Source organism: Microcaecilia unicolor, unplaced genomic scaffold (assembly GCF_901765095.1).
Source record: "Microcaecilia unicolor unplaced genomic scaffold, aMicUni1.1, whole genome shotgun sequence".
NCBI classification, from domain to species: domain Eukaryota; kingdom Metazoa; phylum Chordata; class Amphibia; order Gymnophiona; family Siphonopidae; genus Microcaecilia; species Microcaecilia unicolor.
Window position 1 is genome coordinate 166,837 of NW_021963021.1, and position 15,275 is coordinate 182,111.

Here is a 15,275-nt window from a genome sequence, read left to right on the forward strand (position 1 = left end):
AGTGCAAAACCACTAATTTATTAAAAAAAAACAGCTAAGATAATAATATTGAAAATATTATCTGGGGGCTGTAGTAAGTTTTTTTCTTTTTCAACTATTTCTTCTGACTTGCAAAATTATATTACTACTATTTTAACTTTTTTGAGATATTTATTAAGTTCCTTTTTCTAGTTTTATCTTGGGTGAAGTGACAGTATCACATCATAAGGGTATGGAAGATACTTTGACTGGTTCCAAGACACTTTATCTGTCCCTTCCTTTTTCCAAGCCATGCTAGCGGCTGCCATTGCGATAATGCTGACACAGGCCATTCAAAGTGAATGGGTTATGTCGGCATTACCACATAGCTTTGTAAAAGGTGGTATACTTGTGTTTTGTGTATAGTACATGTATTCCTCTGTTTATATTTATTTTATATTAATTAAGCATTTACTTTAATCACTTCAATTAGTTTTAAGTTAAATCATAAGACATAATTCATTAGTATTTCTTGTGTTTTTATATTGATGTTTTAAGTTATTTGTGATTATACATATAATTTTATGTTTCTAACATTATTTATGACTTGTGTTTATGCTAATTTTTTTTTAATATGTTTTATGAGTATAAGTATCACCCCTGAAGCAACACTGCTGGGTGAAACACAACCATGTCGGGCACATTATGTGGTTATTCCACAATAAAAACTTTTTAACTACCCTTCATTGTCTTCACTTCTAAGCCTGGTCCTTGCCATCTGTCCCCAGGGATCCACAGAAGAAGAAAATAAAAGCAGTGAAGTCTATTAAAGCCCATTGGTCAAGAACACATCTGAAAAATAATAAATTGGATCTGTTTCACCATACTGTGTGCAAGCTAAACCTTGAAAGAAAAAAATGGTGAATAATAAAAGAGAGAGAGTGTGTGTAGGAAAAGATCTCATTGAAACTGGTACAGATAATACTACCATAATGTGGACTCTGAGATTTACCTTAGCTGTAACTAGTAAAAAAAAAAAAAAAAAAAAAGTAATCCTAGGTCTAAAAAACTTCCACTAAATTACTATTTTGCAGAATATTCATGTTAGTTTAGAAATAGCCCAACAAAAGTTCATTAGGTTTGGAAGTATAAACATGCAATTTCTTGTATGCTGAGATTTCTATGGAAGGACAGTAGCAGGGCAGGCAAAGAAAATGTTTTGAATAGATAAACCATCTGTAGAAGAAGAATGTGCTGTTGGAGGACCTACAGCAGCATATTTATATCTTGATACAACCAGTTTTTATAGCTGCTAGGGAAAGAAAATGTAGCAGAAAATTCAAATTGGATTATTAAACCCTACTGATTTTTTGTAAGCCCACTGATTTTTATCATGTAATCACTTAAGTTTTTAATACTTTTTTCTGTTTTAATTTTCTAGAGTACAGATGGAAAAACGCCATTGCACATGACAGCAATCCATGGTAGATTTTCAAGATCACAAACCGTTATCCAGAATGGTAAAACAAATATTTTTTTTGTTAGTTTTTATCGTTTATTTACTGTACCGTCACTTATTGCATAGCAAATCAGAACGGTTTACATCTCAAAAATGTGCAAATAACATACAGTGTAATTTAGGCTATGAAATCCATTCTATGATAGGAGAGCACAGACACAACTTCCATACTGAAGAGGACATAGACATTCATTACATCAGTCATACACATCACATCAATCATACTTTGTCTCTAATAATTTATATCTCCTATGTAGTATAGACACATTTCTTACCTGAGTGGTTTCCTAACCAAATAATGTTATATTTCAAAAGCTTTTTAAAAAAAAAATAGGTTTTCAGAGCTTTACGAAAAGTGTATTTGAATCTTCCACCCTGATAGGATACTTTTAATTCATCTTTCAAGTAACTGTGCTGTAAAGGATGCCTGGGATTATGTTTAAGCAATAAAGGCTCTTTCCTGAAGTCCTTGATAATACAAAAAGGGAAGTGGAAAATACGATGCCTTAGGTTTTTTGATGCCTGGTTTTTGACTAATAAATCACCACAATGAATGACCTTTTGCCATTATAAATTAAGTATCTGTTGAAAATGTAAAAAAGTAAGCAGTTAAAACTATTGTATATGTATTTCATAGCAGTTAAGTTGCACCTGAGAACAAACATATCCTCTGTTACTGCTTCAGCTAAGTAGTTGGGAAGCAAGGAATGCAAAAGGATGTCTTCTGTGGAGCTTGTGAGTTGATGAACCAAGTACAATTGTTTCTTCAGTCGGCAATGGTGATGATGATAGGTGATTATACCAAAAGAAAGAAGAAACACACCTCATAGATACACAAAGGAATAGAGGTGGATTGGAGGCAGCCAAAGAAGACTAATTGCTACAGGAACAATTTATGGATGCATTTTATTTTCTAGTAGACCTAACATGGCTATGTTTTGGCATGTTCCTGTGTCAAGGTCCTATTAAAAATAAGTAAACATACATTATCATGAATTGAAAATCAAAAACAAAGTCATATATAATTAAATGCTCAACTATCAACTAAGAACACAAGATCCTCCCAAAAAATACTTTTAATTATTAAAAACAGTGTCGTTATGCTCATATTAGCCCTCTCCTCATGTCACTTCACTGGCTTCCTATCCATTTCTGCATACAGTTCAAACTCCTCTTATTGACCTGTAAGTGCATTCACTCTGCAGCTCCTCAGTACCTCTCCACTCTCATCTCTCCCTACATTCCTCCCCGGGAACTCCGTTCACTGGGTAAATCTCTTATCTGCACCCTTCTCTTCCACCGCTAACTCCAGACTCCGTTCCTTTTATCTTGCTGCACCATATGCCTGGAATAGACTTCCTGAGCCAGTCCGTCAAGCTCCATCTCTGGCCATCTTCAAATCTAAGCTAAAAGCCCACCTTTTTGATGCTGCTTTTAACTCCTAACCCTTATTCACTTGTTCAGAACCCTTATTTTATCATCCTCACTTTAATATGGAGGATGACCATTTCAGAGACCGAGTGCCAAAACAGCAACCCAAAATCTAATTATTTATCGCAAAGTGCCAACAGGGCAATTTACCCTGTATAACAGGTGCTGGTACTCATTATGGGCGGGGTTGCTACATATGACTCCACCCCTATGATAGCCACACCCCTTATACCAGCCATGGCGCATATAGACAGAGAGATAAAGCGGGGTTCACACTCTCCACAGCAATCGAACACAACAGAAATAGGGTGGAGAGGGCCCAATGCCAAGAGATCAGTCACCACACACAAGGGTAAGATGCTTCAAAATGAACCAGTCTATTGTCTTGCCAACATTCTTTCCACGACGTCACGCCCATCCTGGCAAGTGTACCTTGGACAGCAAATGAGCGTTGGCCTACTACATGGAGCGGAGAAGGCTCCACAGATGGTCCGCCCAACTTTTTGTTTCTTTTGATCCCAACAGGATGGAGTTTGCTATCATGAAACACTCAATCTCTAATTGTCTGGCAGACTGCATTTCTTTCACTTATGCCCAGGCTGGTCTGACAGTGAAGGGTCATGTCAAAGCTCACAATGTCAGAGCTATGGCTGCGTCAGAAGCCCACTTAAGGTCAGCCTCCATTGAAGAAATTTGCAAGGCATCAGTCCATATAGTCACATCTCATTACTGACTTGAGCAGGTTACCTAATGTGATAGTCAGTTCGGGCAGATAGTATTGCAGAATTTGCTTGGGGTCTAGAATCCAACTCCATGCCACTAGTCCCATTTTATTCTGTTCCAGGCTGCACTCTCACTCTTGCCGTTGTGAGGCCTAATGGACCAAAGTTGTTTGTTTTTGGTGAGCCTGAATGCTAGGGATACCCCACTTTTGAGAATTAATGGCCTACTTGTCCTCGGAGAAAGCGAAGATACTTACCTGTAGCAGGTATTTTCTGAGGACAGCAGGCCTTATATTCTCACAAACCCTCCCGCCTCCCCTAGGAGTCGTCTCCTATTTTTATTTTCTCTTGCTGTAGTATTTAACTGCAGTAACTGCACCCTCGTGGTGGGCGGGAAGGCACCCGCTCATGTGCGGTGGAGCATGTCTCACGCTCCACAAAGCTCTTAAAGCTTGTTATAAAGCCAAGACCGGGCAACGCAGTGCCGTGTTACCCACTTCTGCCTGCTGTCCTCGGAGAATACCTGCTACAGGTAAGTATCTTCACTTTTCTTGCAGTCCTTGTTAATAAACAATGATTTTTCTTTCATATTTAACACAGGTATGCCTATTGTTTTGTGTTAAATTTTAACAAGTTACAGGATGCATTTTATGTTTTGTTGAATTTACAAGATGTTTTAAATGCAGGTTGGGTTCAGGGATAGGAAAGAAAGCTCTGGGGATGATGAGAGGATGGTGCCATATAATGGGGATACTGCAGGGATGGAAAAGAATTGACTAGGTTTGGTGAGGGGGCAGAAGCAATATGATGGGGATGAGGAGAGGATGGAATTGAATTGATTGGGGATGGAGACCAGGTTATGTCCCCATGTATACCTCTATTCTGGACTTAAAATAGGTTAAACGATAGGAAACACAGTAGGAATAATGATCAGTTTTCTTAGCAGCAAAGTTAAATAGTGTACTAGGACCAAAACTTTTAACATATTTATAAATCATCTGGGAAAGGGAATGGCGAATAAGGTGATTAAATGTGCAGAACAAAATACTCAAACTTGTTAAATCATCAGTGGATTGTGAGGAGTTGCAGATGAATCAGGTGAGACACTGAAATTATGTTTCTGAGTAGCAGATGAAATTTAATGTGGATTCATGGAACATTAATCCTAACTATAGATGTAAAATACTGGGTGGTCCAGGGGTCTTTGTGGTAAATAAATTAAAATTTTCAGGTCAATGGAGTGGTCAAAAAAGCAAATAGAATGTTAGAAGTTATTTAGAAAATGGCTGTTTTATAAAATGGAGAATATTAAAGGGCCTCGATCTATGATACTACTGCACCTGTAATACTCTGTGTAGTTCTGGTCCTTTCATCTCAAAAAAAGATAACAGTAAAGAAAGGATCAATGAAAATGATAAAGGAGATGGATCTACTTCATTATGAAGAAAAGCAAAGAAGGTTAGAACCCGTGTTTGGAGAAGAGACAGCTGAGAGGAGCTATGATAATTTTAATTTAATTTGATTTTAATTAAATTTTTAAATCATAAGCAGAGTGTAACAGGTAAATGTTTGTTTATTTCAAGTTTGATATCCTGCCAAATCTGAAACCAGGTCAAGGTGACTTCAATAAAAATTAAAAACCGTTAGCCATGACTTATGTCAAGATGCCCTGAAATGTAATGTAAGGTTTATTTCGTATTGTTCTGTTGGATATTATATTACCTGTCAATAAAGACTTCATGCAAATTAAAAAAAAAAATTAAAAACCTACCATATTGTTTGAAAAGAATGTCAAAAATTATATGACACGATAAAACAGGCATACGACAATCATACAAGAACCCAATTACTCCAACCCATAACCTAATTATCGAGATAATGCAGATCTACTGGTCCTAAAGACATCATTGTCTAACAGATAACCAAATGCTTGCTCAAAGTAGGAGGGTTTCAACAGAGTTTTAAATTTGGAAAACGATCATTCTGATTGGAGATAAGTGAGCAGGCTATTCCAGAGCAAGGGCGATAAAAAGTAATAGGCCAAACTCCAAGTCGATTCATAGTGAGCGTTTCTGGGGATGGAAGACCTAACCAGTGAGAATCAGAGATCAAAGTGCACGTGTGGAGGTGTAGGGAATGGTGACAGAAGAAAGATAACTACACTCACGACTACCGAGAGACCAAACCGGGCCCAGGACAAACAATCTTGAGAGCCACCTCCCACCTGGCAGTAGCTTACTGCTTTGTCAGTCTGTCTCCTGCTCCTGTGTTCCAGGTTATCGCGTTAACTCTGCTTTGCCGCCCACGGGTCCATGTTTCTGCCACATCCCCTTCCACCTATGTGGAAATGAGGAGTACTTCACATAGGATGCGGGATGCGGCTGGCAGAGTTAACGGGATAACCCAGCACACAGGAGCAGGAGGCTAATCCAATCTTCTGACTGTGCCTGCCACTGTAAGCCTGAACAAAGTGACATTTTCTATTGCTGTCTCTAGGTCCAGCATGGAGGCCAGGCCCGGGGGGAATCTTGCCCCTCCTGCCCCCCCCCCACTCTAGGCAGCCTTGACCATACTACCCTCCCATATCACATCATTTAGAATGATATATTCATAGTCATACAATAAATATATGAACGTTTATGCTTACCTTGCATTGCAGGAGCTGAGATAGACTGTGAAGACAAGAATGGGAATACTCCTTTGCACATAGCAGCTCGATATGGTCACGAGTTACTTATAAACACTCTGATTACAAGTGGTTCCAACACTGCAAAGTAAGTAACCGTAATGTTTCAGTATTTGGCATTAATCTGATGACCTATTGCAGAATAACACAATTCTGCAATATTTTATCTCAGATATTATTCTATAAAATTTTTAACTTATTTTTAAAGTGCTGTTCATCATTGAGAGAGTTTTATTTTTCAATTCTATTTACGTTACAGTAGATCCATCACCACTTCTAGAATAGAAAATAATATAATCAAAGTGAAGTGGAAATGAAAATAAAGTATAATTCTATATTGATTCACGTGGAGGGCATTTTTGATATGACATTGAGTCCGATTTTGAATGTTTTGCACAAATCGACAAAAATGTGAATAGGAAATGAGGTCATTTTCGAAAAAAGAAAAACATCTATCTGTTTTTCAAAAATACTGTTTTGAACAAGGTTTTTGTTTTGGGGCTTACCCCTGATTCCCTCCAGTGGTCATCTGGTCATTTAGGGCACCTTTTTTGTGCCTTATTCTGAAAACAAATCTAGACCAAAACACCTTTGTTTTAGTCCCAGACATTTTTGTTTTCTTCCATTATGGCTGTAAAATGTCCAAATGTTAGGCACACACTAATCCCACCTTCAAAACACCCCATCACGCCTTGTGATTTGGATACACTGCAAACGAATTGCATAGAAAAACGTCTAGTTTACTTTCTTTATGGTACTTGTAAATGAAGAGTTGTTCAATATTTATAATTACAAGTAATACTCTCAACCTTCAATTTATACTTTTATTATTTATGGAGGAAAAGACTTCAGATGCTCTGTCTTCTCATTGTACACAAGTGTATTGAGAATTGGTAGATTGCTTTGTATCCAATGTGGACTACTCAATTGTAATTCTTGGATACTTAGCGAGCTCTTCACTAGTCAAAAACCTCCAGTGAGATTATCCTTATCCCCTGACGGCTATGCTATGTCTTATATTTTTTTTATTGTTAATAAGTAGAATAGCCACGTATCTGAGCTGTAGCTGAACTGTATGGGAACGCTCGACAGAGAGCCCCTATTTCGCTTCTGCTTCCTAAGGAGCTGAACCCTTGGCTACTGTGTATATCCTACAAAGAAAGATTATACAATGTTTTGAGAGAGGATCAAGAATAATGCTATAAGGTTTTCTGTGTGTAGACACTTATTCATTACTCATTCCCCTATATTTTGTTTGATCTAGGCTATCTCATGTCTTCCTAGCCATTATATGATGCATCCTTCCTCAAACGCGTGAAACAATTCTTCCCGAGGGAAACATTTCGCAACCTGATACAATCAATGGTACTAGGCCATGTAGACTACTGCAATGGAATTTATGCGGGATGCAAAGAACAAACATTAAAGAAACTTCAGTCCGCTCAAAACACGGCAGTTAGGCTTATCTTCGGAAAAACGCAATTTGAAAGCACAAAACCCCTCCGCGAAAAACTACAGTGGCTCCCAATCAAAGAACGCATTGCTTTCAAAATCTACACTCTGGTTCACAAAATGATCTATGGTGAAGCTCCGGGATACATGACAGACTTATCGACCTACCAAATAGAAACACATCTGAATCAACACGGACGTACCTAAATCTGCACTACTCAAGCTGCAAAGGACTCAAATACAAATCAACTTAAGCATTCAGCTTCTCCTACATAAGCACACAACTGTGGAACGCATTACCAAAAGCCTTGAAAACTATGTAAGACCACCTAAACTTCCGGAAAAAACGAAAAACTAACCTGTTTAAAAAGGCATACCCTACCAATCCAACATAAACGCGTGATCTCTGCAACACAACAAAACTAAAGTATGTAATGGACATAAATACAACTCTTCCGTTGTACGATTCCCTAATGTGGCTGTACCACATGAACTTTATCTTACCACAACATCACTTTGTATTTGTTTACACTGGAGTCTGCAAATGCCTCTCTGGTACTATGTAAGCCACATTGAGCCTACAAATAGGTGGGAAAATGTGGGATACAAATGTAACAAATAAATAAATAAATGTTCTTTGATAGCATTCCACTGTAAGAGTTTTCAAACCTTTATACATTTTTATTTATTTATTTATGGTTCATTTGTATCCCACATTTTCCCACTCATGCAGGCACAATGTGGCTTACAGAAAGTTAAGTAAATTTACAATGTAAGAAATACTGAAAAGTGTACAAAGAATAGACAGGGGGAACAGTAGCTAACAATGGGAAACTAAGCAGGTGAGGGGTCGGGAAGGGTGCATCAATCAGCAGAGTAAATAGGGGAGTAAGTTTTAGCAAAGAAGTGGGTCTTCAGCAACTTCTTGAAGAGGATGTGGTCCGCTTGTGTTTTAAGGTGCTGCGGGAGAGCATTCCAGTGTTTAGGGCACCAGTAGCGGAAAGAAGAGGTGAAAATCTTCTTATACCTGCCACCCTTACAGTTTGGGAAGTGTAGATGGAGATAAGACCGAGCAGCAGGATTGGCATTCCTGGGTGGAAGGTCGATCAAGGGGAGCATATAGTACTACTACTTGACATTTCTAGAGCGCTACTAGGGTTACGCAGCGCTGTACAGTTTAACAAAGAAGGACAGTCCCTGCTCAAAGGAGCTTACAATCTAAAGGACGAAATGTCAAAGGAGCTTACAATCTAAGGGACGAAATGTCAAATTGGGGCAGTCTAGATTTCCTAAATAGAGGTAAGTGGTTAGGTGCCGAAGGCGATATTGAAGAGGTGGGCTTTGAGCCAGGATTTGAAGATGGGCAGGGAGGGGGCCTGGCGTATGGGCTCAGGAGCAATCCCATAAATGATTTTATGGGTTAAGGAGCAGAGCTTAAAAGTAATACGCTCCTGTACCGGCAGCCAATGGAGTTTGAAGCGCAGGGGCTCGGCATGTGCAAAACGTTGTACGCCCAGGATGAGTTGCGGCAGTGTTCTGAACTGTTTGGAACTTTTTCAGCAAAGAGGCCTTGCAGCCCGCATAAATTCCGCTGCAATAATCCAGGTGAGAGAGGACGAGCCAATGCACAAGTGTACGGAATAGATCTCTGGCAAGGAAACATCTTATGCGCCGGAGCCTCCACATAGCATGAAACATTATTCTGGAGACCAAGTGCACATGATTATCCAACTGGAGGTGCATGTCCAGGTTAACTCCTAAAAGCCGCAGACTGTTGGCAGTTGGAGCAGAGCCCATTACTGGAAGCATTCACTCTCTCCTGTTTAAAAATTACAAATCAAAATGTGTTAAAGTAGGAATTTGTTTTACTAATATGTTCAACATACTTTACACTTAGTGTGAAACAATTATAGAAATATTTAATAGAAAATCAAGTCTTGACTGCATAACTCTTCACACCCCTTGACTCTGGAGAGTTTTATTAGCTAAACATTTTATTTTAATGTATAACTTATAGTCTACTTCTTTAAATTAAATTATTCAAAATGGATAACAAAAACATTACAAAATTCAAAGTTTCCTGTACTAAGATTAAGACTATCTATCCTGACTTTAACAAAAACATTACAAAATTCAAAGTTTGCTATACTAAGATTAAAACTATCTATCCTGACTTTAAAATGTCACAATCGGCCATAATTAAAATATTAAGAAAATATTTATGTAAAAACCATGGTAAAAATGGCCTTCATGTGCCCTTATGTGGGTCTTTCCCACATAGTAAAGCCATTTTTACTGTAGCAGTAAAATGACTGGTTTACTATTTTTTTTGTATTAATGGTAATGTTCTAATGTCACTATTAATGCACAGCCATTAAACAACATTACCATGTATTCACTTACTATAACCCATTTTGCAGGCGGTAAGGGCTCATGCAGTAATCCTGCACTAATCAGTTAGCATTCACTAATGTAGATGTGTGATTAGTGTAGAAATGCCAGTTTCTGTCCCCAGATGCACTCCTTCAATCAAAAATAAAAAACATTGTAGCAGGTAGTGTAGAAATGCCAGTTTCTGTCCCCAGATGCGCTCCCTCAATCAAAAATAAAAAAAATTGTAGCAGGTGGTAAACCCTTTTAATCTGCGGTAAGCACGAGCTAGCACTTACTGCAGCTTAGTAAAAGGACAGACCCCCATGCATTTAACATTTTCCTAAATACAATATGGCATCTTTCATAATGCAAAGCCCTTGGAAATATGTTCCATTTACATAGAGATCTGCCTTTCAATATCTGTTTTCTGGTGACTGACATCCCTAACCGATGGTATAGTAAGTGACATGTCAGATCTCAGTTTCCTTACCAACATATACACAGACACCAAGTTACACACACAAGTGTACAACATTGGCCTAATATACTAATCTACAAGAAAGCTCTTTCTTCATTCAACTTAGCATTAAAGGTCTTACTCCATGACTTCAGCCTGTTCTGCCCAGGAGAGGGGCCTCCATGCCTAGTAATCTAGTGGCTGTACTCCTCTACAGTCCCTAGTCAGAGCATAAATTTTAGCACAAGGGTTCCCCTTGATCCACCCCAGGGGTCCTCAAAACATAGGGTATAAAGAAAACAAGGTATTCCCCCCTGCTTCCTCCATCAAATAAACTGAGATCAGCAGTCCATTCCAGAGTTTTACTGGATTGGGGAAAGAAACAGCTCAGTCAGATTTGACGAAGTACCCTGGAGGTTTTCTGGACCATGCTGTGTCATCTTTAGTGCCTACTCAATTGGAGACTGTGCGGGATCCTTCAAAATTAACCTCTTAGAATAGGAAGCTGTAACCAAGTTGGACAAAACTGTGGGTTGGACCAGGTAGAACAGAATATTGGACATCCGGTCAGATGGGTCACTAGGACAGAGTCATCTTTAGAAAATTGTCTAGGGAAAATTTAAAGTCAGGTAAATAGGTTATAGAAGCACATTTATACAGAAAATTTAGAGATGTGATTATAAAACCATCAAGTGTATTTTTGGGTGATATTTTACAGATAGCACTTAAATTTATTGAGTAGTATATGGCTTCTCTGTTGAAAGAGTAAAAGGAGAGAACCAGATAAGTACTTGACCTGTTGGCCTGATATTTGCATACTAAATAATTCACAAAGGAAGCAAAATAAAAGTTTATGAAAAATGGGGAAACAAAAATATTTCACACAGAACCTTTGGACATTCATAGGGAATAGAAAACTTAAATGTGAGAAATAATTCCAAAGAAAATGTTTAGCATCTTTGAAAAGAGACAAAACAGCTGTGGAGGTGTATTTTCAAAGCACTTAGACTTACAAAGTTACATAGTAATCTATGGAACTTTGTAAGTCTAAGTGCTTTGAAAATGAACCCCTTAGTTAAACAAAAGATGTTTAAGGAAATTCTTAGAACCTTTATAAAATAACTTTGAAAATGTATATCATATGCCAGTATAAGCACTTACGAGGGAAGATCCACTAGAAGGTGGAAAACTCAAGCACCCCACGGTAAAAACAACAATGTGCAAAAAGTGGGAATACGACCAAGGAAACCAGACACTGGAAGACGTTCTTAAATAAAAAGACTTTATTAAGGATTTGAAGACTCTATTTTTATTCCTGGAATAGGCAACAACTAATTGTTTGTTCTGAAAACATTCTAGACCTTCTAGAATGTGCCAGTGTTTCCTAATAGAGCGTGAAATATGTTTAGCTAAAAAAGAATATTTCAATGTGCAGTCTTCAAATCCTTAATAAAGTCTTTTTATTTAAGAACGTCTTCCAGTGTCTGGTTTCCTTGGTCGTATTCCCACTTTTTGCACATTAGTATAAGCACTTACACCATTGCTTGCTTTGTTGCAGCATGTTACTTTAAGTATTTTATCAAATAATGCTTTCTAAAATCTTCAATTAAAAAAAGCTTTAAAAGGCAGTGGAGCAAACTGCATACCTCATAAGGGTATATCATCTTCATTTTTTCTCTTCAAAAGGGACAAAGTCTTAACATATGTGCTGTGTTGGATGATGCCATTAAGCTCAACATCCATTATTAGTAATAAAGCACTAGGTTATTTGAAAGTAACTGACAGGTATTATTTGGAAGCTCCCTTTATTCATGTGCATTTGATATATCACCTTTCATTGAGACATCAAAGCAGTTTATAAACAACAAAAGATACAAGAATAAATAAAATAAACATAAAATAAATAATTTCAACAGTGAATATCATGAGAGTAATGTAGCACAGCAAAAAAAAAAAAAAAAAAGATAGACTTAAGGGGCTGTTTTACTAAAGTGTGTTAAAATTTGCAATTGACAGGTTTTAATGCGGGATTGTAACATGCGATAACTGCAAATTTTACGTGGTCTTTTAGAGGGCTTTCCCACCCTTATTTTGCAGGTCATGTGCTAATGTTACCATTAGCATGAGATGCCTGCAGAGAGCCATGCAGGAGCCCTTATTGTCTCCTATTTAGGAGTCACTAAGTGCTGTTGCGTTCTCTGCATTATCCAGTTAGTGCATATAAGCATAATTCTCTAGCTGGCTAAAGCTTATGTGGTCTCTTTCTGCCCATGCCACGCCTTGTACGTAAATATTTGGTTTTAATGCGTTTGTGCGGTAGCCCGGTTAGCTGCCTCTGAATAAAATTGTTTTTAAAATTGTGGTTAGTTAGGAAACTCCATGATTTATTAAATCCTGAAAATGTTGTTGTTGCACCACAATTTGATTTCTGTAGTTCTTTATATTTAGGAGTTCCTACGTACATGTTGTGTGCCCTACAAGTGACACAGGATACTGCCTGTTTACTTTATGGTTTATCTAAATTTGATCACACATTTTTCCAGCACTTACTCAGTTATATTGGCTTCCGATACAATGGTGCGTTGAATTCAAGATGCTTACACTAATATACAAGGTATTGAATAATGATGCTCCCCATTCAATTGCCACCTTACTTAGGATTTATTGTCCAAGTTGTTGTCTCTGCTCAGCTGAATTTTTTGCTTGATGTACCACCTTTTTTCATCACATCAGGTCAGAGGAGTATTGCTTTTCAGTATTTTGTGTGAAGGGGACCATATTATGGAGTATTTTTCCTTCAGAATGCTGTATGATCAGTTTTGCCACCCAACTTAGGAAACAGCTGAACTCTTATTTATTTAAGAACATTTAAAATCTATAGTTTGATTGGACTTCATTGTTTGTTTTGACCTAGTTTTAGGTGTTTTTACTATCTGGTATTTTTTATTTTATTTATTATGTACATTTTATTGTAATCCATTAGAATGGTAGGATAGTATGGGATAGAAAATTTTAAATAAATAAAAGTAGATCACTGCATAAAATGTTGACTAAAGCCAATATGAATTCATCAGTCTAAATAGAGGAATTAAAAGATTGGCTTCAAGACCTTGCATTTTTGACACTTGAGGTTCTTATATGAAGGCTCTAATCTAACATTCAAGCGGGGAGGGTATTGCAAGAACGGGGGACACACAGCTAAAAGCCATGTGTTGTGAGGTATCAAATCATAAACATTGTAAGGAAAGTATTGTTAAGAAGATTGGCCTGAGGAACAAAGACTCTGTCCTGGAGAGTATGGGATTAGGCGTGAGTATAGGTAACTTAGGAAGCACTTATAACCAGCTCTGTGAACAAGGATAAATGTTTTGGTATTTGATTTGAACCAAAACAGGTAGCCAGTGTTAATCCTGATGTAATGGAGAAACATGATCATAAGGTTTAGCATTACAACGTAATGCTATTACAGTATTTTGAATAAGCTGCAAATGTTTATAAAGAGGGCACCCTTTTAGCTTTGAGTTAAAATAATTAAGGCAAGGCATTACAAGAAAATGCAAGAATGTCTTAATTGCTCTGAATTCTAGGAAGGGCTTGATTGAATCTTTTTCAATGTGAAGGAATTTTTATTGGTCCTTGAAATATGTAATGAAAAGGAAAGTTCTATATATTCCATTGGATATATAAAGATGTAGATCTCCACTGAAGGAGCACCCATTCATCGATTTTGTTTTTTCTTGAGGGACGTAGCTCCAGGTCATCCTATTTAAGTTAGAGACAGGAGTCCAGTGCAGAAAGGTTGGATATCCTCCAATTCCTCAACCCACCCAAGGAGGCTGCGACAGTGCTCATTCACAGAACCTTGAATGATTCTTGGTCTCTTCTATTAACCAGAAGATCAAGACTTTGTGTAGAGTCCAAAAGGCTCCTGGATTCAAGAAGCAGCAGCATCTTCACCGTTCCATGGTGGTTGAACCCACTCTTAAAAAAGAGCCAAGAGCTCCAAGACTCTTGTGGCACCTGGGAGGGAGGCTAGGACATTGGATTCTTTTGGAAAGAAATGTTTTCAGAATGCTATGCTCATATCCTGCATAGCATCCTACCAGCTCTATATGGGTATGCATTTGTGGAGCACAATGAGCAGTGTAGGGGAAAGGCTGAGAAACTGCATAGAAGTTAAAGGAAAAAGTGTGAGACATACATGGTCCATCCAGCCTCTGATATTTTTGATACCTCATTGAGAGCTTCTGCCATGAGCATTAGTGCCTGCACTTGCTTGGCTGAGGCCAGTCTAAAAGCTTAATGTGTAGGACAATCTTGCTGATGTGCTATACTGTGGAGAGAGTTATTTTAGAGACAAAATGTAGGAGAGTGCTACACTCATAGTGACATCCTTTTTATCCTCTCTAGGCTCACTTCAACCTGGCCTCCTGTTCTAGGAGATTTCAGAGTGGTGAGAAATGAAGTCCTATTAATCTCATTGGCATAGGTATTCCCCCCCCCCCCCCCTTTCACAGTTCAGGCAGCAGTCTCTCTTGTATTAGACAGCTGAAGGCCAAGAAATCCCAGGATGCTCTATAGCTAAAAGTGGGGATGGGGTTTTGACTATTTGACTACCTCCAGGAAAACAAAGCCTCAATCCCTGTAGTCATTCTAAATAACCTTCTCCCCCTTATG

General features: G+C 38.0%; 1 protein-coding gene across 1 annotated transcript in view; it reads left to right on the forward strand.

Moving 5' to 3' along the window:
• LOC115458763 (serine/threonine-protein phosphatase 6 regulatory ankyrin repeat subunit A) overlaps positions 1–15,275 on the forward strand; it is a gene marked incomplete at its 3' end in the record, with an annotated part of 235,790 nt that overhangs the window by 55,146 nt on the left and 165,369 nt on the right. Inside the window, 2 exon segments of the mRNA XM_030188574.1 lie at positions 1,400–1,478; positions 6,290–6,404. Of these exon segments, the coding sequence (XP_030044434.1) occupies positions 1,400–1,478; positions 6,290–6,404 (194 nt within the window).